This window comes from Boleophthalmus pectinirostris, unplaced genomic scaffold (genome assembly GCF_026225935.1).
Source record: "Boleophthalmus pectinirostris isolate CB_2022bp ecotype Guang Dong unplaced genomic scaffold, ASM2622593v1 HiC_scaffold_20, whole genome shotgun sequence".
Taxonomy (NCBI): Eukaryota; Metazoa; Chordata; class Actinopteri; order Gobiiformes; family Gobiidae; genus Boleophthalmus; species Boleophthalmus pectinirostris.
In genome coordinates this window covers 11,074,728-11,098,775 of record NW_026571153.1, presented here as the reverse complement: position 1 = coordinate 11,098,775, position 24,048 = coordinate 11,074,728, and the positions used below count along the sequence as shown (strand labels likewise).

General features: G+C 37.9%; 2 protein-coding genes across 4 annotated transcripts in view; one reads left to right on the top strand and one right to left on the bottom strand.

The window, feature by feature from the left end:
* Positions 1–5,825: 5,825 nt before the first annotated feature.
* On the bottom strand, positions 5,826–16,658 carry sf3b2 (splicing factor 3b, subunit 2). The gene is made up of 22 exons (XM_020936455.2): positions 16,470–16,658; positions 16,097–16,143; positions 15,948–15,980; positions 15,624–15,875; positions 15,477–15,527; positions 15,305–15,401; positions 15,156–15,220; positions 14,965–15,073; positions 14,788–14,870; positions 14,411–14,617; positions 13,941–14,063; positions 13,774–13,857; positions 13,053–13,280; positions 12,675–12,824; positions 12,378–12,467; positions 11,862–11,969; positions 11,666–11,773; positions 10,462–10,604; positions 9,465–9,566; positions 8,393–8,492; positions 7,195–7,386; positions 5,826–6,158 (listed from the first exon to the last, which is right to left on the bottom strand). Exons 1-22 carry the CDS (start codon positions 16,597–16,599, stop codon positions 6,087–6,089), a joined length of 2,574 nt encoding a protein of 857 aa, XP_020792114.2. The 5' UTR covers positions 16,600–16,658; the 3' UTR covers positions 5,826–6,086.
* A 978-nt stretch (positions 16,659–17,636) lies between these two features.
* capn1 (calpain 1) overlaps positions 17,637–24,048 on the top strand; it is a 42,934-nt gene continuing 36,522 nt past the window's right edge. The window contains exons 1-3 of one of the 3 annotated variants that reach the window (XM_020936451.2): positions 18,258–18,488; positions 19,448–19,530; positions 23,061–23,680. In XM_020936451.2, the coding sequence (XP_020792110.1) occupies positions 23,426–23,680 (255 nt within the window). In that variant the 5' untranslated portion in view covers positions 18,258–18,488; positions 19,448–19,530; positions 23,061–23,425. Of the gene's footprint in view, positions 17,795–18,257; positions 18,489–19,447; positions 19,531–23,060; positions 23,681–24,048 lie in introns of those variants that run through there. The other 2 variants (XM_020936450.2, XM_020936452.2) reach the window with 2 other exon arrangements.

Here is a 24,048-nt window from a genome sequence, read left to right as displayed (position 1 = left end):
CTATTCCAGATCATCCAAATCATCCAAATGATTCTAGTGAAGGCGTATGGAGTGGAGCACTTCCTGTGTTACCACAAGATATCACAAGCTGGAGAGTGTTTTATGCAGGATTTGCGTGTTAAACATGTGTGAATTAAACAAAACACAACTCCAGGTCTGTTTTTGGTGAGGAAACAGCAACTTAGATCAGAAAATAGTGTGAAATGTGCACTTTAAAATTAGGAAACATAACATTGAAAACCTTTGAATAATTGGACAAATTAACCAGTTTGGGTAAAGATTTGATTCAAAGTGGTCAGTTTAAATGAGAAGGCCTTCATGACCCACTTTACTTTGCTTAAGGTTCCTTGGAGGTGATTGAACCATAACATTATTATTAGTCTATCAGGGCCTGTTTATGGTTAAAAATGACAAAATATTTTATCGGAAGTGCCTTTCGTTTAGACGATGATGCCGTTTCTGGGGCTTAAAAAGGCAAAAATCTGAAATCACCCTCCAGAGTGGAAAAGTTGAATACACTCCGTCATAGAGTTTCCGTCTACACTGCCCAAGACGCAAAACTCTGGTCAGATCTGCTCATGTCATGTACACGTTTACGTCACATTATATATGTGTACACAGAAACTTGGCATGCATACCCAATCGAATTCCACACACTTTTGAGTCACCGTATGCACGCAGATTTCCTCTCGAATACACTCGTCTAAACATGGAATAAAAAGTGAAAATGCGATGCCAGTTTTGCGTCTTCTGTTCAGACGTCACCATATAAAGGTAGCCTTAGTCTTAAAGGTCCTGTACCTGAGTTTTTTCATGTATTTGAGCAAGAGTTGTTACCCCAGTTGTCTACAGATAATGTGTAAGCCGCTCTTGATGGCAAAATATCCACAGCATGCTGTCTGCAAATTAGAAAACATGTTTTATACTTAAGAGAGTATAAAAATCAGGTACAGCGCGTAGAAAGACACTGTACTGAAGAAAGCAGCTGTGGCATGCTACTCTGCATCATCTATCTCATCGTAAGAATGGTGCTATTGATAATCCTGGAGGTCATTACAGATTTCTGTTCAGCCTGTGTGATTCTTTCTCAAGCTACGAACACTGCACCCGATTAATCACGCTCTGATCTCAGGCCAAAACCACAGAGCAGCTACAGAGAGCTCAGGTAACAGGAGGAGGGGAACTATGGGATTCTGCTCGGCAACCTGCTATCAACAAGTAAGAAAGAACATAATATGATACTAAACAAATCTAAATGTTCATGGAAAAGCATTAAAAGTGCTCTATGTTATTTTTCTGGTTTTCGGTCTATCACTTGCTTGTCTCCATGGATGCTGATGCTTCTCCTTGACTTGACTTTTTGGCATTTCTACCATGTTTTAACATTGTTCATTTATCAAAAACGTGCCTGAAGGTTTTAGATGTATGCATGCATGTTTAGGTCATCTAGCATACTCTCTTGGGCCCTATTCAATATAAAGTATACAAAAGCATGATACAAAACAGTACAAAACAATTTCACAAACCTTATTTGTGTGTAGTAGTTTCATTAGCAGAATACTATGATATATTATACTGTAATTTGACGCTCAGAAAGGGTGTGACTTAGCACTGAGAGCAAAGGGAGGGGGAACTCAGAGCATCAAAATAAAACTGAAATGTGAATATGTTGTAAGGAAGTTCAGCCATGGTGTTATAGGTGTTATTACAAAAATAAATAATTCTTACTCACCTCTCTTCCTTCACCTTTTTGTCTCTATGGAGATGGATAAGTTTAATGCCATACTGCGGAACTTTTCATACAAAGCAATAGCATCTCAATAGGGACAAGTGATGTAGCCAGGCTGGTGCCACCTAGTGCCTCCGCTCAATTTCATTTCTCTCCAGTGTCTATGTCAGGAATCAGAATACACTAGATGGTTTGCAAGAACCCCAGAAGTTGTAGACCGCACACTGGCCAATTAGTGAAGAGCTGTGAAGCCATGACGTCAAACTCAAGCACCTGTCTGGGTCCCTTTTGTGGTACAACACAACAGTAAACAAAGTGGTTGTGACGGATGTAGACAAAGTCAGACATTCTGTGTTGGCAACAATTCCCGAGATCGAGGATTTAAAGCCGGAACAAAGAGAATGTTTGGTGAATTTTATCAAGGGGAAAGATGTTATTGCCCTTCTTCCTACGGGATTTGGGAAAAGCTTAATGTACCAGTTAGTCCCGTTAGCTGTGCATTACATACATCAAGACCAAACAGCAGCAATTGGTTAAATTTTAAAAAGTACCTGCCTACCGTCGAGCGAACGAATCCTAATGCTGTGAGGTCAGACGGTTTCCACGAAGTGAAGCTGGCTGATGAATCAGGCCACAAGTGACTGGCAAAAAAATCTACTTACATGTCACGCAATGTGGCTCATATTTACAGGTAAGATCTGGATATGGGCCCCTGCATACCTCATGTGGCCTATCCTACATCTAGAATGTATGCAGTGAACAGTAGTAGCCTTTTGGTCTTTTAGTTTCTTACTTGTTCATTTGCTAATTTTCCATTTGAAATCCATCACCTCTGCACAGTTTGAATAAATTGACACAAGTACAGCTCAGAATAATTAGAGAGGCCAGAGAGAACATGCAGCCCTCACAGAAATGTCACTTACCACTTGTTGCCATGGTGTTAAATGCATATTTTACAGAATGCTCCTCTTTAAATGAACAATTTCGACATTTGGGGACATAACTAATTACATAACAAGAGATATGACTTTGTGCTTAACATTATGTCACAGATCAGTACTGAGTAAGCTGCAGGGGCTTTACCTATAAGTACTTCAGCACTGTTCCTTCATGTGGACAAAATGTTCTCTTGAAGCTTAGTACATCATTAAATAGGGTGAGTCTTTTTGTTACAGATTTGACTTTTTTGTGGTCAATAATAATCTGATTTGTTATATTGTATGAGTGTTTTATTTTGACACTTTACACATCTTTTTTAGACAATGGCAGTCCGGCTTTATCCTGACTTTAAGACTAAAATTTGAACATGCGAACTGCAGAGCAAAAACATAAATTAACTACTTTGTCATTATTATTACGGTTATGTTGTACTGTATGTGCTGTATATCTCTTTCTCTTTGTGTACCACCCTTAACAAGTTTTTGGTTCATCAGCAGAAAGATTTTAACAAGCCCCAAAGTCCTGCTCTTTTTAACACACTTTTTTCCATTGATAAAGAGATTAGAGTCAGATTAAACTGTGGTCACGGGATTACCCTCAGTGGGCCAATCTGCAGGTCAAATAGTGACACTGCAACTCTTACAAATCCAATGAGTGGTATGCATACAACTGACAAATACTAGGAGAAACTTTACATGCACTTTGGGTTTGAAACAATAATTATATAGCATATGGTTTTAACCCAGAGGCCCTTCCACAGTTTTCACATCAATTATTTATTTTAAGATGATTTAAATATGCACCAAGTATTTTTTTTCCTGTAGGGACGGCAACCGATGTAGCCAGGCTGGCGCCACCTAGTGCCACCACTCAGTTTCTTTTCTCTCCAGCGACTAGGTCAGAAATCGGAATACACTAGATGGTTCGCAAAAACTGGAAGAGTGAGTCCGGGCACCAGCCAATCAGCGAAGAGCAACCATTCCCGAGACCGAGGATTTAAAGCCGGAACAAAGAGAATGTTTGGTGAATTTTATCAAGGGGAGTTATTGCCCTTCTTCCTGCGACATTTGGGAAAATCTTAATATACCATTTAGCCTTGTTAGCGGAGCATTACATATGTCATGACCAAATAGCAGCGATTGGTTTAAATAAAAAAAGTACCCACCTACCATCGAGCGAACTAATCCTAATGCTGCAACGTCAGACGGTTTCCACAAAGTGAAACCAGCTGATGAATCAGGATAACGGCATCCTGCTCACCTCCTTGAAGATGTTATGGTTTTTGCCTGTAATTTTCCACAGTATGGCATTAAATATATCCATTTTCATAAAGACAAGCAGGTGATTGGACCTCCAGAAACAAGTGCACCTTTAAAATCTCGCCAATGTGTATTCCTAAATAGCATGCATAATAAGTTAATTTGGTTTAATGCAGCGAAATTGTGAAAGACATGATAAAGAAACTGAGCGATCATAGCTGGCCAAGATATTTTTAGCTGATGTGATGTCATTATCACCTAACACACCCATATACCAGCTGTGTAACTGGTAATCACATTCAGGATCATTTTAGATATTTGATATATCAGCATCACTGACTCATTTCCTCTGAAGTGGAGTGCCCTGTTTTAAGCGTCTTGGTTGATTTGGAGCGGTTTATAAAAGTGATTTGATGCGCAGGCGGTGTCTCCTCAGGCGCACTGTGACCATGTGTGCTGCAGGTATGTGGGTCAGTGTGCTGCTGCTGCTGCTCAGACTGTCAGGTGACTACAGGGGCCAAAGTCCACCTGCGCCCTCTAGAGGCACACACGAGTATTTTTATATGAACAAAGCAAATGTGAGTCAAAGAGAAATCACAGACATATCTACAGAACTGTTAATATGCTACTTTTTCCTCTTTAAATGCCATGACAAGATTTAATCCAAAAAAACTAAGACTTAAAAGTGCTTAGAAGTGTTATTTCTTCTTGTAGTCTACACTGAAATGAAGCAAAGGATCATGGTCTATGTAGTTCCCTCTGTCTTTTTTTTTTTTTTTTTTTTTTTAGCTATTAATGCACCATAACTCTTAATTTAAGCAAAAAGACTTGTAATTCGATTTATTGTGATGATCCACGATAATATTATGAGAACTCTGACGATATATCACGATATTTTGGCTATCATTACAGCCCTAATATCAGTCTATATCCTCCTGAGACATGAAGAAAAAGTGTATTGCAATATATATATTTTGCAATTTCTCTCTCTTTGGAGGTAAATGAACACCTTAGCATTTAGATTTAGTTCATTTTATTTTTATTAATAATTTTATAACATGTCCTCTGTAATGTACGCCAGGGACATTTTTAATCTGTGTGAAGTTAACCTAACAAAAACATTATTTGTTTACTCTGACAAGCTTCTACAGTTGTCTCAAAAAGTTTTTAGACTCCCTTTTAATTTCTTAAATTTTTTTTGTCATATTGCAGCCACAAACTAGCTCCTTTTGAGTTAATTTTTTATCCTGGACATGATAGTACTGTATCCTAAAATACCCCAGCCTTATTTAAGCAGAGGAACCTATAGTCCCCCCATTAAGAGTCTGTCTCAAAACACTTAAAAGACAGACTGGGTTAACTCAATGTCCACTATAAAGGACACAAATTAATGGGCGGGGTCTCAGGAGAATATAAGACAAAAATCAAAGTAATGAAATGATTTGTCAGGAACATTAAAGGTACTGCAAAACATTTCTTGCTTTTATTTTACATTTCTGTTTCTTTCATTTTATTTCTTTGTTTCAAATTTCCCATAATATAGCATTAAATGTATCTATCCATTATCACGGCAGGAATTTCTATTGCTAAAAATATCTTAAGCATGCATTATGATGAGTAGCTCTCTCCACACATCTAGTGGCACCAGCTCCATCCTACGCAGAGATAAATATTACACTGGAATATTCTAGGTACGGTAATACTACTATACTAATACTACTATGGTAACTACTATACATTATTGGTTAAAAAAAAAATCTAACTAAAGGCCTTCTAAACTGTATTATGTAGTAAAAAACTTTTAGCTTAATGGATTTTTATATTGTATAGTTGGCTTCTCTGTATAATTTCATCCAAAAAACTATGACAATTACAGTAAAAACAATTAAACAAGCCCATTGTGAACTCATGTAATCAATTCATTTATTTACAAAAACAAAACAAACATGGTTACAGCAAAAACTGACCAAGATCTTAGATCACTTTACTATCACCATTTACATATGACACTGATTACATGAGTCTATTTAAGATAAAAAATAAACAAAAAAACAATACTAATCTTGAAAACACATGGATAGTGATGGTCAAATGTCTGATGTTGTAATTTGTTGTTTTCTGAATGACTTCCTGTCTCACGGCCTCATCCTGGATCTGCTCTAAAACTTGAACTCTTTGTATTTCTTGGCTCCGCCTCTCGTGTCCTGTGGTTGGGCCTTCCTCTTCTTTTGCTGCAAAACAAAACAATAAAAAACTATAAAAAGACAGTAAAAGTTTCCAATATTAGAAGCAGATACTAAAGGTCAAGACAAAAACAGACTGTAGCAATGTATACAATGAACAATATTTAAGTTGCAACATATTTATAATAGTTTTGTGCTGTTTCAGTAGGTTCAAATGACGCTGTAATAAAAAAGACAGGATGTGTATTTCATAATGTTGGGGTTTATAAGATTTAAAAGGAGCATTGTGCAACTTTTCTTGTGTAGGGTCCATCAGATGCTTTTCTCCATCAAATTGTTATTGCTAGAATTTAGGGATGTAACGATATCGAAGTCTCACGGTACGATATTTTTTGCGATAGTTTGTGGAGGCTAAGATGCTACTTCTTCCTCTTAAAATGCATTGACAAGACTTATTCTAAAGAACTAAGACTCAAAAGTGCTTCAAACTGTTATTTTTCCTTGTAGTCTGCACTGAAATGGAGCAAAGGATCATGGTCTATGTAGTTCTCTGTGTTTTTTGCTACTGCTGCACCATAACGTTTAATTTAAGCAAAAAGACTTGTGATTCGATGTATTGTGAACTTTGACGACACGATATCACAATATTTCGGTTATCGTTACATCCCTACTAGAATGTTTCACAGTATGGCATTAAACCTTTTCCTCTACGTGGAGACCAAACTAACATACAGGTCAGAAGTGTGGAACCCAGTCAGAATGCCTGTTTTTCAAGGTATTTTTGAGCTGTAAAACCACCTGTAATTGAATAAATGTTTAATGTCATACTGTGGAACATTTCAGGCAGAGCAATGACATCTCCATAGAAACAAGAATGTGACAGACCCTCCACCAGAAAAGTTACACAATGAACCTGTATATAAAAAACATAGTATTAATTCTTATGTAATTTATTACCAGGAATTTTATTATTATTTTTAAAAATAATTAAATTACATTTGTTTTATTCATTCAGCTTCAACAAAAATACAATTCAAGACAGCATATGGGTGAATAGGAGCGTGAAGAAGAAAACAAAACGTACCTTCTGTTTGGCGGCGTGCTCTGCCACCATGTCGCTGAAGTCCTCCTTGGCGACCTGAGCCTGCTGCTCCCTCACGTGCTCCTCGTACTTCTGAGTCATGGCCATCGGGTCCAGCTCCAACTCCTCCGGGGCCAAAGCCACCTCCACGCCCTGAGACTCTGACCCGCCGCCCGCCTTACGCGCCGCCATGGCCTGGAACAACACACCAGAGTCAGGATGAAGGATTATGGAAGGGCTGCACAATATACAGTGCAATGTACCAATGTAGTGGTCTTCACACTTGTCCTAGTCTGATCCTGGTTCAGTTCTGTTCAGTTCTGGTTGAGGTTTAGTCTTGGTTTAGTTTTGGCACGGGGTTGCTGCGTTCGTACTAATTTAGTCTCACAGAATTGAGGGGTGCGTTGACTTTTATCCTGGTTTGGTCCTAGTTTGATTTTGGTTTAGGCATGTTCCACCCTAGGACATGGTTCAGTTCTGAGTTTAGTCTTCTGGGCCTGTTTACACGAAGAATGCTTGCAGATAAAAATGATAAAATATTTTATCAGAAGTGCCTTTCGTTTTTGGGGCTTAAAAATGCAAAAATCTGAAACCACCCTCCAGAGTGGAAAAGCTGAATACGCTCCGCCGTAGCGTTTCTGTCTACACTGCCCAAGACGCAAAACTCTGGTCAGATCTGCTCACGTCATGTACGCATTTATGTCACACATATCACTACCGAGCGTCACCACCTAGCCGCCTGGCATGCATACTCAATCCAATTCCATACACTTTTGCGTCACCATTTCCTCCCGAAAATGCTCGTCTAAACACAGAATAAAAATTGAAGACGTGATGCCACTTTTGTGTCTTCTGTTCAAGACCGTCATCATATAATCCTAGCCCTAGTTTAGTCCCAATTTTGACAGAGTGTTTTCAAGTTTTCAATTGCCAATCCTCTCAAATGTATTTTTCTAAAGTCTGAACTCTGCTCCAAACAACATCCTTTTACTGACGATGCATGTGTTAAAAGGAAATTATTAAATGTCCATCTTGTTTATGTTGAAGAAATAATAATGAAAGCTATATTTACGCACTTAATGAGACAAAATTAAACTAAATTTGTGATCAAAATGAAGGGGTGAAAAATCGATCTATATTCCTTTCCCATGTGGTGCAGTGGAGTTACAGAGGAGTAAGCAGAGGAGGGAGGAGGTCTTACCGCAGACATGTCGTAGATGTGTGTGGAGGCCATCATGGCGGCTCCCACTGGGCCCGTGCGTCTCTCCGGCAGCACCGTGAACAGCTGTGGAGTCTCATTACTGCAACACCGGGGGAGATACCAGTGTTAACGAACCATTTTAGCATAAAATATCAAATGGCAAAAGGAAGGAAAAATGTCTTCAAGGGATCACCATTAAACAACACTTATTATGTTTTTGGGCACTGATGAGGACTCCTTAGGCAAGACACTTCATCCAGCTTGCCTAGTATGAATGTGGGTGTATGCATGAGTGATTTTAGGGCTTGTTTATGTGCAATCTGCACACTTCATAAATATTACACTGGATGCCTTTCTTCACAACCAACAATCTTTCCAGAATACATAAAAATAGTGCTCTAATCAAGGTTCTCATTCTTTTTCACTGACAAAATTTCAAAACTTTTCTGTGACTTTTTCATGACCTAAAGTGAATTTTACATGATTTTACGGCACCTACATGTGTAGAATTCAACATATTTTTAGGGGTAAATATGAAACGTTAACCCTTTCCACTCACCTTATTGTTTGATATTATATTTTTAACATTCAAAATACTGTCAGTGCATTTATTGTCATCTCTTTTAAACAAAAAGCACATATGTTCAAAAGTAATTATAATAGCCTAATGATAACTTAACAGAATGTGTAGTTGCATGAAAAAGATACTAAACTTCCATGACTTTTCCAAAACTTTCATTGAATTTTCATGGACTTTTCCCGGATTTTCTTGACTGTGGGAACCGTGTATATTTTGGAGATTTCATTTTGGGCTTTCACTTTCAAACTATTATAGAGAAAATAATCCTCAAAAATAATGTGTCAATGTGTGCTGTTATGTCATAATATCGTAGCACGGCTGTGAGTACTGAATAGTGATTTGCAGTTTTATTTAGCATAATTATAGACCTTGAAACACTTTTGCAATAAAGTTAGCCCAACTTATGAACTCTGATGGCTTCATAAAAATCATTCATTCTGAACAGAGTATATTGTAATATTCTATTTTATAATGTGATTGTATAATACTAACCCGTCCATTGCTTCCTCGATCTTCTTCTTTCGGAGTTCAATCAGTTCTGGCGTCTCCATACCAGCGGGGACAGACGAAAAACCTCCAGGAGTGATCAGCCCACTGCAACAAAATACACAAAACCATTACTACAACAACCCAGACAGTTTATTTCAATATGTCTGTCTGTGCCAATACATAAACACGAGAGATATTGTGAAATTGTTTTCTTATTAAAATGATGCCCCCTATAGGCGAAGTTTGTCTATTCATGCATAAACTGACTAATCACACATGCATAAATAATATTCCCATAAACAGCACAGCCAGAGTTCATTATGCTTAAGGTAAAGACTCCATTAAAAAAGCTAACAAACCCATTTTAAACGCTTCTCTGTAATCAAGGGTTTAATCTGCGGGTTCACAGGCCACTTCATCTCATAACGACATGGTAAATTATGGTAATCAGGTCGTTTAGGAGAGAGAAACCATCAAAGAGCACATCTGCATGTATTAGAAGAATAAATGAATGAATAACACGCTCTCACACAAAGACAGGTCCCCGACTAAATACCCAGACAAAGACAAAAGGTCAACATCATCTACATCTATCAACAAGCAACACATTTTCAGGAGCGTTCACGGTTCCAGTTTGGCGTTTGATTTTAAAACAGAAAAGTCACAAGATAAGGGTGACTAACTGAAAAAATATCAAGCTTGAGACTGAACATCAAAAAGACAAATTACCAAAGAGGTACATTAGCTGCAACAGAATTAAAAATCTTAATCAGCATCTTAATCTCTCCATGGGTTTAATATTAGGCGAACTGAAAATATAACATGTTCTAATGTTATTTCTGTTAGACTGTGTTAAAACTAAGTGTGGGCAATACTGACAAAAATGTGGAATGTAAAGTAAATGTATGGGTTTTGGTTCTCACAAAATGCGGACTACAATTTATTTACATACCATTCCAGTTAGCTTCACATGAAAGGGATAAACAGCATGTGTAAGTACCTGTCAGCTGGAGTGAAGAAGCCCGTCTCGTCTGGTTTCTCTTCATCGCTTTCCTCTTCCTCCTCCTCCTCTGAAGACTCTTCGTCAGACGGCTCTAATTCTCCCCACGGTGTGTGGTCCAGCTCTTCATCATCTGCTTTGGACTGAGCACAAGAGCAGAGAAGAACTATGAGGAACCACTTTAGTGTGTACTTTTAAGACAAACATGATAAATCATTCTGAATTTAAAACAAAACCACTTTCAACACCAAGTACCAAGTACTCCAACAATGTCAAAGCTATTTTATTAGGGGTGTAACGATGTCCAAGCCTCACAATATGATATCATCACGGTATGAACCTCACAGTACGATATTTATTGCTATATCTTGGGAAACCTCATGATTAGGGATGCAACAGTATCCAAATCTCTCGGTACGATATTTTCACAATATACGTCTCACGGTATGAAATTTATTGCGATATTTTGTGGAGGCTAATATGATACGTTTTTCTCTTACAATGTCTTGACAAGAAGACTTAAAAGTGCTTAGAACTGTTATTTCTTCTTGTAGACTGCACTGAAATGGAGCAAAGGATCATGGTCTATGTAGTTCCCTCTTTTTTTTTTTTTTTTTTAGCTATTGCTGCACCATAACTCTTAATTTAAGCAAAGAGACTTGTAATTCGATATATTGTGATGGTCCACGATATTATTGTGAGAACTTTGACAATACGATATCATGATATTTCAGTTATTGTTGCATCCCTATATTTTATCACTTTTGATTTAAAAATAATCATAACTCATATAGGGATTATGGTTTGAATGATGATGTGAACTCAACCCTAGATTGTTCTCACAATCAGATGGTTTATTTATTCATTTATATGTAGTGCAATGAATCTGAGCAATCAAATCATTCAAGCTCTAGTGTATCCTGTGAGGAGCTCTGTCTTTAAATTTTTTATTCTTACTATTTTTTTTTTATACTATGAACCAGATATTATGTGTTCTTAATAAAGATTGAATTTAACTGAGTTTAATTGAATCCCTAACTCTCATGTCCATGTACTTTATATTTATGAAGCACTGGATATTTGAATCTATTTTAATATGAAGATTATCTTAAAAATTTGCTTCTGTATTTTCCAGTTGAACAATCTACCCTAAACCCAAAGCTAAATTAATTAAACACAAACTGTATGTAGTTGTGATAATTACCATGAAATCTCCTGCGTTGGTCCCAAACACGTCTCCATAAAGAGGTTTTCCCATTTCGTCCACAGGAGGCTTGCCCCATCCTCCAGCGTGGTACCCGAACGTACAATTCTAATGGGACAAACATCATTTTAATACAAATAAATACTCAAATAAATATAGTTTTATACAAATCTGAGTTGATATTTTGTGTCCTTACATCTGGGATGGGTGCGTTGAGTCCTGGGATTTTGAGGTTGGGGTAAGAGGGAGGTGGTCCATATCTCTGCATGGCAATCAGCCAGGGAGGGGGCACTTTGTGGGCATTCTGTTGACCAAGAGAATACATACTTTAAACAAGAAATAGTGCCAGGCTCATACTTTTTATGTTAATGTTCTTAAAAGAGGTAGAATATACAGTGAAAAAATTTATAAAACTGTATTGCATTGTTGTTATTTAAGTTATGAAAGAATCAGAATTATTACAAAACTACAATGTAATAAAAATATATGTATAGCTGATAAAAACAACTCAAAATTGAACTGTAATCTTTAACAATATGGTTAATTTTACAGACCATTTACTTTATTAATAACTATGGCAGATGTTACTGACAGAATCTTAGAGTTTACATTATGGTGACGGGTGCAACAAGTAAAAGTAAACTGTTACAAAAAGCATAAACTGTCGTTGCATATTAATAATAAACTTAAGTAACATGGTATTGAAACTCACAGGTCCAACAGGCATTCCCAGAGCAATACGCAGTTCATCTGACAGATCTCCAGGCTTCTTCTCTTTCAGACGTGTTTCAAACTCTTTACCCTACACAACATAATATGATACACAACAGTTACAATGGGTAGTTTTACATAGTCCATAAATCAGACAATAATCAGATTTGGTTAGGCATGTGCCCGCAGCCAGTGTTTACATGACAACAATCTGATAACTCCAGAAAATCATATAATGTTGAGAGGGTTTTGGTACATGTAACAATAACCATTGTGTATCTGGTTAGAGTTACATTACCTCATAGTATAGGTCTCCGTGGATGGTGAGCTTGGGTTTGATCTGCCATTTGAAGAAAGCGTCGTGGAGTTTCTGGTAGTCGATGTCAATCTTTCCCATTTTAGGACGAACTTTCTCCCTCATTTTGGTTTTCATAGTTTTGGCATCCTCCTGTAAACAGACAGATAATACTGTTATGATAAGTGCTTGGAAATTTATATTGCTTCCAATTCTGGATGAGCTACATTTTAAACTTATAAATGTGTGGCTCAGAATGATGAAAAGACACTCACAACTTTATAAATTTTAAACATTGTATTCTGTACTAAGAATGAATAAATACCAGACATGCTTTTGGAAACTACTGTATAAAAAACTCCTTCTGATAATTTGCCGTACCTTCTCTTGTAGCGCCTCTCTCATCTCCTGAATGCCGGTCCTGCGGATGAACTCGGGCAGCTGAAAGGGGGGCTTCTCGATACCCCTCTTGCCCTGGAGGTACTTCCTCTTGAAGCACCAGTGTCGTGGGACGGGCACCGTGTTCCTTGTGGCCTTCAGGTGAACCAGGAGTTTTGGCTCTTGGGCCGTCACATCGTGCATCTCCACCACATCCGGACGGGCCACCAGCTGGAAGTATAACCGAAAGATGGTTAAAACTGTTCTTGTCAAAGCTGCAGATTTGTTTTTATTAGAATATAACAAATAATAATAAAAACAAAAAACATTTACAGAAATGTGATGCAGGTCACAGCTGATTGTAGTATTTGTGGATTTTAGCTTCTTATTATATGCAACATTTTGAGGACTTTTTTCCATTCAAAAATATAATGTATTGACAACAGTAGCATTAATTAATCATTCAGAAACTCACAGATAAATAAGAATGTGTTTGTGTGCCCAGATTTGATGTAAAAGTGTTCAAATATTTACTTCACAGTCAAGTGGTGTTGTTGTTTTGATTCTCAAGTCAAACTATAACATCTGTTTCCATTCACAAGTTAAACAATTTATGACTTTCTTTCAAAAAAAAAAATAATAGTAATTGATTTTCATGTGCATCCCCAGTACCCATTTTGAAGCACATTTTGCACACTGAATGAATATTTAGTCTGCATCTAACCTGCTTAAGTTCAGCCACTGTCAGACGGTTCATTCTCCGCAGTTTCTTCTTGGACAGTTTGGGGACATCACTTTTATCCACCTCCTTTTGATAAAATATAAAACTTAAGATTCAGCCATTTTCCAGAACAAAAATTTCACTTGAATCACTGAACTGCATTCTCAAACCTCTTCACTGTCGTCACTGTCGTCTTTCCGCTGCAGCTCGATGCCTTTCTTCCTCAAATACGGAAGCTCGTGTTTTTCTTTCTCTGGTTCCTTCTCCTTCTCTTTCTTCACATCGTCTGTAAGCTGGAACGAAAGACAATGCGGACTATTTAAAGCAGAACATATGACTATATTCTTATATTAATATGTTATAGAGACAAAAGCGTGAATACATTTGCAAAGTGTTTACCAGTAAAACTCTTTAAATCCAAAGTGTAAATTTCATCAAACAAATCTCAGAAATTAAGTTTGTCCCAGGTATAGCTGGTTACTATAGCAACATCAGTACCAGCATGAAAGTATCTGGGTATGTACACTTCCCACATTTCCTTTTCTACACACACACTTCCTCTAGCTCTTCTGGGGGAAAATGAGCAACTACTACTACAATATTCTTTCTTACATATTAGTGATGTTAAATGAGATTTTACCTTGAAAGCATCAAAAATCCTCTTGAAGAAGATGTAGTTGGGGTCGTAGATCTCTGGCTCCTCTGTGACGTACTCGATCTCCACCTCTGGGTCCTTGTCGTTCTCTTTGTCCTTCACTCCGTTCTCCTGCTGCTCTGCCTGCTCCTTCCTCTCCATCGCTCGCTTCTTTTTACTCTTCTTCTTTCGGTTTCTGCGCTTACGGTTTTTCTGTGAAGATGTTTTAACAGTCAATTTAGTGTTACAGAAAGCTCACGATTTCTTTTAAACAATAAAATAGCGATCATGTAATATGGAACATTATGAAACACAAGCTTGTAACAGACACTTCCACCAGAAAAGTTGCATAGTGTGCCTTTAAATCAAGAAGGAAAACCTACATCTTTCTTTGAGGCATCGTCATCATCAGCATCAGCCATTTTAGAAGACGAGTTGGGGTCGTCTCCCTCGTCATCGTCATCATCTGTTTTAAATGACAAACATGTAAAGCCAAATTCTGCACGATAATTGTTCCAAGTGCAGAAACATACTGAAGTTAACAGAGCTGATGCACTGACCTGCAGCGTCTGTGTTCTGTTCCTGTCTGATCTCCTTCAGCTGCAGGATCTTCTCCAAAGCCTGTGGAATCTTTGGTCCGGTAACACTCACCTCATCATTTTGCCATGACTAAAAGATGAGAAAAAGTAAAAGTATCAACTGTTATTTAATGTTTAAAAAGTCAAATACTAAGATTTCAGTAATATCCAACCTCTCTGTCATCACCAGGAGGACCCCTCTGTTTTTGGTTGGGGATTAAACCAGGAGGCAGTGGTCCTAACAGAAAAAAACACAACTTTATATTATGGCAACAGCAATGAAGAGAAAAACATTTGCACATTTTAAATGTGATGATCTAACCTTGTATTAAGCTGGCAGTGGGCAGGGTTAAGCCTCCCGGGCCTCCCTGCATCTTGGCCATTTCCTGTTGGCGCTCCTGCTCCAGCAGCACAGCAGCCTGAACATGGATCATGTGGTTAAAAACAACCAACAAACCAGCTGGTAACAACCATAGACTATGGTAATAACTCACTCTTTTCTGTTGCTCTAGAAGGTCCTGCTCATCCAAAACTCGAACATCTCCCTGCAAAATAAAAATAAGATTAACCAAAGAAGCCCTGTCAGCTCAGCCACACTACAAACACACACTAAATAGTTTCAGGTCGTCCACAGTGCTCACCTGTTTGGCCATCTCCTCCTGCTGCAGCACCATGGCTGCTCTCTGCTGAGCCATCTTCAGCTGGTCGTCCTGGGACATGCCAGGTGCCATGCCAGGTGCCATGCCAGGTGCCATGCCAGGTGCCATGCCAGGTGCCATGCCAGGCTCCATGCCCATGTGCATGCCCGGGGGCCCTCCTGGTATCATATTCATCGCTGGCATCATCCCCATACCAGGGGGTATAGACATCTGTGCTATGGGGATACCCCCCATCTGAACAGCAGAGAACACGTCAATAACACAATCAAAAGTGAAGAAGAGCACTACAAATTTCAGTCATCTTACAGCAACTTCAGGTTTAGTGAGGAGTATCCCAGTCTGTAAAGCACAAATAAATATAAAGGTTTACTGTGGGAGGATAATATAATGTCGAAGAGTAAACAAATCCAACAATATGTCATAATTTGTTAAACATGTGATAGGTGTCCTCTTACCTGCATCATGTATCCCTTCAGTCTGTCAATCAGTTCCTCTCTGGGACCTGCACGACACAAAACAAGAACATACAGACTCAGTGAAAACCTCCAGTCCCTCCAAAACAGAACCTCTCAAAACTATGTGAGCTAGCAACACTGAGGTTAGCCTACAGTACCAGAAGTAAAGGTTTAAGTTGAGAAAGATCCAACATACACTTTTTAAACATATTTGTGAATATCAGTCTGATTGTACTATGAGGCAGTTTAAACGTATGGAAAAGTTTGTAATAAATCTTTCATTAAAGTTGCAGCAGTTAGCTTAAACTAGCTTGAGTTAGCTGAGCCTGGACGACAGCGCAGGACTTTCCAGCGCTCACACGCAGATTCTTACCCATGTTTGGGGCTCCGATCTCCGCCAGCCGCGCCTGCAGCTCCGGGTTGCTCCATGAGTTTAAAGCCGTGATCGCAGCGCCCAGGTCGGCGGGGAGACCCTCGGCTCCCGGGGGCCCGTCGGATGCCATGTTGAGGTTTACTCAATGAAACAACGACCGTGGCTACCGGAAGAAACACGGCAGCGAGGTGCGAGCAAAGAACCACGGGATACTGTCTCAATGCATGCTGGGAACTGAAGTCCACAAGTCAAAGTGTAATGCTCATTTGTGCCTTTAGGTGTCAGTGTTTACGCGTTAATTCGCCTGAAAAGTGGGTGAATCTTCAAATATATAGGTCAACTTTGAAAATAAATATTATCTACAAAGCTTAAGTCATTTAGATACAGTAAATGGCTACTTTTTGACTGTTAGACTTAGATTCAAACTTTAGACAAACTTTATTGATCCACAAGGGAAATTATTTAGACACAGTAGTTCATTCATCACAATATAATATAATAACAATGAGTAAAACATATAAATGGTAATAATAAATTCTAAATAAGTTGCAAGAGACAGGTGTCAAATAAGACATAAATGTATATGTACAAATCAAAATAAAACTGAAAGATAAGTCATAAAATAAAATGTGTGTGTTACGTGGAAACATTTTGCTTAAAGAGTTATGACTCAGTGTAGCCAACATTGCTGAGAAAATAAAGCTTATATAAGTAAACAAAATGACGCACCAATGGAGAGGAAATTATTTTACCTTTATTTTATTTAAGTTATTCATTAATCATAGGCTATAGAAGTCACAGAACATAAATAACACATGAGCACAGTCTTTTTTTTAATGCAGATTTTCAGATACAAACAAAAACAGCATCTTATAAAAGTAAACAGTTCAAATGAAAATAAAATAAATGCATAAAAACACAACAGTGAATAAAAAGCAAAGGAAACAAATGACAACACAATGGAACAAAACTAGTGATGGGCTACAGGAGACTTACATGTAGTTATTCAAATTGCATTACAAACATATCCAAAAGTGTGTAGTCTATTGCTTTGGTAGTTTTTTGCACCTATTATCGAAGAGCAGAGGTGTGCAGGAGAGGTCAATCACGACTAGAGCAGCCTTTGCGCAGACGCACCAGGCGCACGACAGAGGGAGCGGTGCAGCGGAGAGGAGGAGGCGGACAGGGCGTTTCAGTCCAAAAAAATACGCCTAGCAGAAAGCGAAGGGGAGGGGACCAGCGAGACTGAACATGGCAGAGAAAGGAGAAAGTTAACAGCCAAATTTCATGTCTTAAAGCGGGCATTGAAGGACGCGATCTTTAAGGTAAGTATAACATTTACTCTGTTTGGATTGTTTGTGTGTTCGCGCGCGTTGCAGAGAGATTTGTGGTTTTACTTTTATGGTGAAATCCAAATGAGGAAAACCGAAAGCATATTCAAATCTTGGCTCATGACCAGCTTGTGTAGAATTGCATTTGAGCAAACCAGAAAATACTGCTACACTGCATGTTAATTTTTATGATTGCATAGACCATGTCTGTTTATGCCAACTGTTCTTGTTAAAGCCATAGACAAGTTTATAAGTTAGACAGCTGGGGTTTGCATGCCTCCTATGAACCACACCTACCATGACTTGGGCTTATCTGTTCGAGCCATGCATTTAAAGTGGTAATATGTTATGTTCATAAATATTTTTTTGACAGTTTGCGTTACTTTAAAGTGCATGATGGCTCATTTAAATCTTTATTATTTAAAAAAAAACACCTCTGCCAATCTCCCAGTGGTCAGTTTGAGTGTCTAGTTTATTTTTTGCAGGGCTATTTTCTGCTTTGCTTCAGTCCAGAGACATTTTAGGTATTTTATTTCACTGTAAACATTGTTTGGAATATGAACCCCGTGAGTTAAAATGCTTACCCAGAGCTCGAACACGCCCACACGCGCTTAATTGCATTTTTTACTGTACATTTGGGAACTTCTTATTTTTGTCTTCCATGCCAGACACAAACATCAGCAGAAAAGTAAGTCTTAATGTCTGCATATCTGCTTAACTTGTGTGACCTCTATATGTTTACAATAATGTGGAAGTCTTTAAACATAACTAAATAACAGCTAAACATACAAATACCAAAACACTGTCTCCTATTCAATGGAAAATACAGGTTATAGACAATGACAAAATGGAAATCTGCACTTAAAACTTGATTTTAAAACCCTATGTAAACCCAGTCTGTTTGTTGTGAGCGTCTAGTCTTGGTTTGACCTATAATTTAAATGTATTACAACCACAGCAACTTCTGGCCACAGTGCCAAAACAAAACAAAAGAAGAGTCTCTGATTTTTATACGCTACCTTCAAAAGTTATCTGTGAAAGATTTAATTCAACTCAAAATCAGGGAAAAGTCAACCGTATTCTGTCAGGAAAAACTAATTTGTAAATGCGTATGGTGTGAATTGACAAAAAAAAGTTACAACATGGCACTAAACCAAATCAGGAAGTGAGACCAGGAAGTTATGAATCTTACTTGAACTGATATTGTGTCTGACTCCTAAAGTATAATTTTCAAGAATTACATAATGCCTAAGCGAAGTAATCCTTTGTTTCAATATTACATTTATAATTGGAGATATCTTAGTGTACATCTCCTGAACTAAGTTTCATGCTCTAAAATATGTGATTGTTTGAAAGACACGATTCTGCTCATTCATTTTCAACTAATTTTGCAACACTTTCTGATTTTATTTATATATGATATTTTGATATTAGTTAAAAAGACAAAATAACAAAAAATAAGATTGCTCAAGACGAATAATAATACAAAAATGAATGAATAAAATAAATAGAAAATAAATAATAAAAAATAAAAATATCTGCTTTTTTTAATCTGTCTTATATTGTTGGTTTGGGAGCTGTTCCTGATACCTCTCTCTGTCCCTGTTTTCACTTCTGATCTTCCTCACACCTACTCTGCTTGAACAGGGGCTCTGCGTGTTTGTGGGACAGAGAGACAGTTCACATGTGAAGTGAAATCAAATATTCATTGAAGCCAGAATTCATCTCGTGTGAGTCTCTTTTTCGCTTCCCTGATAACGTCCCTGATAACACGCAGAACATGTTAATGCTGCTAATGGACGGAAGTCACTGCTTATTATTAAACATTAAGGAGGATATTTTTGACATAGCGGGTTGTGCTCTGATCGTATAAATAGAAATAAAGATATAAACTGTTATTCTTGCAATATTTAACTAGAAAAAATGTGCAGACGTGCATCTTTGTGATAGTCCCAAACTGGAATAACTGGAGAAAACCATATTTAAACTCCGAACTATGGATTCACCAATCCAGCTTTTCCAATACCAATATCGATGTGTATGTACCGATATCCTTTATTAAACGATACCGGTGTAGGGAATGAAAATTACATCTTTTCTCTCAAAACACAGTTAACTTATTACAAAATTGATCTGATTGTGTTTGGGGGTGTGCAAAAATATCAAAATATCATATTGTTTAATGTGATGATACAGTATTGATATCGTGGGCTGCTGTATCATTATATTATCAAGAGTATTTTTAGGTGCATTTTACTAAATTCATTTGTATAAGAGCTACAATTGTGTTGATATTTTCACAGTTAACTTTGTGCAAACTTAGTGGACTTAGCAGACTTTTAATATCACAGCCATGATTTAACCTTTGTTTTTCAATGAATTGTATCGAAATATATCCGAAATAATACCGAATCGTACTGAATTGAAAGTATCACAAGTATCATGTCCTGTGTATCGAGGTATGTATCGTATCGGCAAGTTTTTAATGATACCCAGCCCTAATTGTGTTATGTAACTGTTATATATCCTGCAAGTAAGTACAAGTGCGGCTTTGTATGACTTATACTTCAAACATCATGAGACGTCCTGGGCCTTTGTCAGTCAGTAAAGAGTCCGACCAGGATATCAGCTTAACTAATGGATTTCCTTGGTCCGGCAAATTTTCCTGTATCGACATGTAACGATATCCAAATCTCACAGTGCGATATTATCACGATATGCATCTCACAGTACGATATTTATTGCGATGTTTTGAAGAGGTTAATATAATTGTAGATGGGACACTTTTTTGCTTTTAAAATACCTTGACAAGATTTTGGTGTGAATTATTACTGTGATAATCCCAACAAGTCAAGTAAAAAACATATTTCTTCATGTTGTCTGCACTGAAATTAATCATGGGATATGTAGTTTCCGATGTTCATAAGCTACTATAAAAAATGCATTTAAGCAAAGGAATTTGTAATTTGATATATTTTGACAGTCCACGATATTATTGTGTGACTTTTGATGAAACGATATCACAATATTTCTATCATTGTTACATCCCTAGTACTGATGCAGACCTACTCCAAAGTACCATATTAAAAAAAAACCTCATTACTCATAGTATTATATCTTATTATATGATGAGAGATGTTTAAAATGTTACAGAGCCCAAAAATTTTGAACTTTGGAGTGAAACTATTTGTCAGAGTATTGATCTATCTTGCTGCAATAGTTAAAATGTTCAAATGGGACAGTATATTTACTCCTTTTGGCTGTATCCTCCAAAAATAATCATACATTCTTGAATAAAATCACAAGACTGATCAATGCTAAAATTGTTCTGCTCCAGTCTTCATATTTACTAATTTAAAAACATTAACATTAGCATTAACCTGTGTATGTAAAAACAAATTCTAATGAAAGTTTTGTTAAATTGTTAATTTTTTGTGCACATGCTATCCTTAAATACTCTTTATATGGGTGTGGCCCTTGTTGCAACTGCGTGATACAGAAGGTCTGCAGCAATATCAGGCAAGTTCTCCTCAAAGTCAGATCCAGCACTTCACTTTGGCAAAGAGGGAGGGCTTTAAAGTCATAAAAAAGCTTGAGAAAAATACAAACGCCAAAAATAACCCACTGTTTCCGTGTGTGAGAGACAGATACAGAACCAAAAAGGCAGGAAAAACTCAACATATTATTACACGGAGTTGAACTGAGCTGAACCTGTTTCTTGAGCTTCACACTACAGAACTGACACTGTGTCCTCATTGGCTTTGCTTAATTAAAAAGCCAAATATGTTTGCGTTTCTTCCACCTTCTTTGTTCATCAATGCACTATAGACCTGTTAATAAACCCACAGCACCCAGTATTTGTAAAAGGATTAAACATTGACTTTTGTTGGTCCAAAGATGTGCGCGATTGTGTTCAGTATTAGGTGTTTGGACAGTGTGCAGAATTTGAATAACAACCAAAAAGATGCAAAAAAGGGACAATCCAAAATAAAAAGACCAGTAATGTACAGTCTAATCTTTAAAACCTGCTTGTGTCCATTGAGACAGATGTTATTTTGCCTATAATGTTACACAGTATGGCATTAAACATATCAATTTCACATTTATTAAAAAGAAATACTGTACATTTTTGCAGTGTCTTCTCCTCATAGATCTGATCTGGTGGTGGCATTTATACTTATGTATCAATGGTGATACACATGTTTAATTAATTAATTTATCGTGGGAGATTCTAGGCGAGGGGTGTCCAAACTGTGTTCAAACTGTAGGGCCAATTGTGGACCTCGGACTTGTTGAATTGGCCAAACGAGAGGCATTACTTACACAGTAACTTACACTAATAGACAGTTAAGTGTCTCCACCACTGCAACCTCAATTACACCACACTGCATTATGATAACTGCCTAAAATCAGTGTCTTTTTAAAGGTATAATAGTCAAAAAAAAGTTTGGACATCCCTGATCTAGACAAAGTAATTACATCTCCATGAAAACAAGCAGCTGACAAACCCTCTACTAAAAGCTACAGTGCACATGTAACCAAGACATATACAGGCATGTTTTGGCACATTTCTGTACTTTCCCGTCCAAAAACCCACACTACAAATGTGTATTCACTAGAGACCAACTTCCTGTGTCATAAAACATCCCCTAGTAGAGTTGATTAAACTTTGACTACAAATTGTCCCTGTAACAAAGTGATCAGTGTAGTAAAGTAGCGGCTACATGTTTTTTGTGTGACTAAGCCCTGTGCTATGCGCTCCCAGCATGTGTATGCAGTTTAGTGAAAGGCAGAGAGAGGCAGAGAGGTGGAGAGGGAGGACTCTTTGGAGTGTAACTGTGTGTGCAGTGTGGGTGGACGTACAGGTTCTTTTGTCAGGGGTGCACAACAATGACTGATGCATTAAGACCAGCCCAGCATGCTTTAAATATCAGTAGTTTGTTTACATTGGGCTAATAGAACTACTGGAATTAAAAAGATGAATGAGGAAGTGGAAAGTTAAGGCACATTTTATCGGTCCTGTAGGGAAAGTTGTCCTGCATTTGACCCATCCTTCAGAAGCAGTAAGCACAGTGGACCCATGAGCTAAGCTAAAATAAATAAATACTAATAATTGAAAAAATCCTATTTCAGAAGTAGTTTGAGGCTTTTCCAAAAACGGACCTAGTGCTGACATAGATATAAACATTTAATAATAATACACATATTGCAAAAATAATACCTGTAATTTATTGTAATTTCTTTCTTTCTTGTTTTTCAGGTTTGGCTAGATCCATTTCCCCTGCTTTACCCAGAATAGGACAAGCCCCATTTGGATTATATTTTCCTTTGTTACCCCGGAGACTGCAGATCTTGTGTGTTTTCTGCTGTAGCTGAACCACAAGTAAGCCGCACGCGGCTGCAGCACTGGCACTCATATATTTTTGATGTCTTCTTAATGGCAAAGCACGCTTCATCCTGATTTATGATCAAGCCCCCAAACCATTACCACTCACTGCAGAATCCCATCCCCTCTGCCTCTGCTGCGCTGCTAATTCTACAAAAGCAGTTGCTTTGTTAAGTATTTACACTTTTTGATACTTCAAAACAAAGTGACCCAGAGCTGTCCACGTGCCCGAGCCATAAATGGAGGCACCCATCTATGCCACAGGTATGGCCGCTCGTCTCCGGAACCAGTGGGACCGGAGTGAGGGGCTGGGGCAGAACCACAACGCCGTGAAGCTGTTGGGGCAGGACTTTGAGTCTCTCCGATCCCAATGCCTCCGGAGCGGGAAGCTGTTTGAGGACACCTTCTTCCCAGCGACAAGCTCCTCTCTGGGCTTCAACGAGCTCGGGCCCAGATCAGCCAAGACCCAGGGAGTGCGCTGGATGAGACCCACTGTGAGTATATTAGCATCTAGTTTTCACACAAGTGTAACCATGGATTTGTAACGGAGTATCAACTTTTGACAAATTTATTGTTGTAGCAGAAGTATGGGGAGCCAGTTGTTGCACATAACTACCTAGTTTTTGTAAAATCACAGTAAGAGCAGATGGCAACTTAAGTGTGATCCTGTAGGACTACTATATTCTTCAATAATATAAACTTTTTTTTTAACTTTTACTCCAAACGCTGGTTTTCTAGGTTTTATTTATAGTGACACTATTTGTAAGCAGTAGCATTGACTGGTCGTACTTCCTTCTTTGAGACATGTCCATACAGTGCAGTCAGACTGGTCAGAGCTTGTCCAGTGTTTTTAAAAACCTTT